This window comes from Miscanthus floridulus, chromosome 5, assembly GCF_019320115.1.
Source record: "Miscanthus floridulus cultivar M001 chromosome 5, ASM1932011v1, whole genome shotgun sequence".
Taxonomy (NCBI): Eukaryota; Viridiplantae; Streptophyta; class Magnoliopsida; order Poales; family Poaceae; genus Miscanthus; species Miscanthus floridulus.
This window is the reverse complement of record NC_089584.1, coordinates 39,340,598-39,341,948: the sequence shown is the minus strand read 5'-3', so window position 1 is coordinate 39,341,948 and position 1,351 is coordinate 39,340,598. Positions and strand designations below refer to the sequence as shown.

The 1,351-nt window shown below is 48.6% G+C and overlaps 1 protein-coding gene across 1 annotated transcript; it reads left to right on the top strand.

The window, feature by feature from the left end:
- The first annotated feature begins 409 nt into the window (after window positions 1-409).
- Window positions 410-838, top strand: LOC136454537 (uncharacterized). The gene has a single exon (XM_066454927.1). It carries the CDS (start codon window positions 410-412, stop codon window positions 836-838), a length of 429 nt encoding a protein of 142 aa, XP_066311024.1.
- Window positions 839-1,351: the final 513 nt, after the last annotated feature.

Sequence of the window (1,351 nt, the reverse complement as noted above, 5' to 3'; positions counted from 1 at the left end):
CGCTACTTCCTGCGTCATCAGCACAGCTATCGTGGTCGAACACGAGGAGGCTAGGCATGCCTATAAGGTGTAATGTCTGATATACTTCATTAGCGAGGTCCTTAACGAGCCCAAAACTCATTATCCTCAGGTCCAAAAGCTTCTATATGCCATCTTGATTACATCACGTAAGCTCTGCCACTACTTCGAGTATTACAAGATCACCATGGTCACTGAGTTCCCTCTGGGGGACATCCTTCGTAGCAAAGAAGCCAACGGCCGTATCATCAAGTGGGCTATCGAACTCAGCACTTACTCAATTGAATTTAGAAGCAGGCCTACGATCAAGTCTTAGACGCTTGCTGACTTCATCGCTGAGTGGACCGAGATCCAAGAGTCCATTGCCGCCACCTGCCCCGAGCACTAGGTGATGTACTTCGACGGTGCCCTTAACATCAACAGTGCTGGTGCGGGCATCCTGTTCATTATGCCGACCAAGGATAAGCTCCGATACGTTCTCTGGATAAACTTTTCGGCCTCCAACAACGCCGCCGAATATGAAGCATGTCTCCACAGACTTCGTATAGCCCTTGAGCTTGGCGTCAAACGCCTCATGGTATACGGGGACTCCACGCTGGTCATCAACCAACTTAACAAAGATTGGTCTTGCTCTAGTAAGAAGATGGATGCATATTGTGCTGAAATCAGGAAAGTTGAAGGAAAATTTTATGGCATCGAGTACCACCACATGGTACGCGGCCAAAATCAGCTCATCGACCATTTATCCAAGTTTGGCCTCTTCTCGTGCCACGATCCCACCGGGGGTCTTCATTCAAGATCTCCTGGCACCATCCATTAAGGAAGATAAGGAAATTAAGGAAGTTCCCCCTGCCGAGCAGTTGGTACTATCGGTACCTTCGTCGACCGCCGATTGGAGGAAACAATTCATCAAGTACCTCACCAGCGTCGAAGTACCCACCAACAATACTAAAACCGAACACCTAATTCATCGTAGCAAGCATTACGTGTTGGTAGACGACAATTTGATGAGGAAATGTGCCAAAGAAGGGATACTGCAGAAATGCATCACCCAAGAAGATGTAGTGAAGCTACTTCTCGAAATTCACTCTGGTTCCTATGGCAACCACATGGCCTCGAGAACACTTTTCGGCAAAGGCTTTCAAGCTGGTTTCTCCGGGCCCACAGCCATCTCCGATGTAGAAGACCTCGTACAACATTGTGAAGGATGCCAATTTTTTGCCAAGCAAATACATGTGTCGACACAAGAGCTGCAAACCATCCCAGCTTCCTGGCCCTTCGCATGCTAGGGACTGGATATGATTGGGCCTTTCAAGCCAGGGCCAGGTGGTTT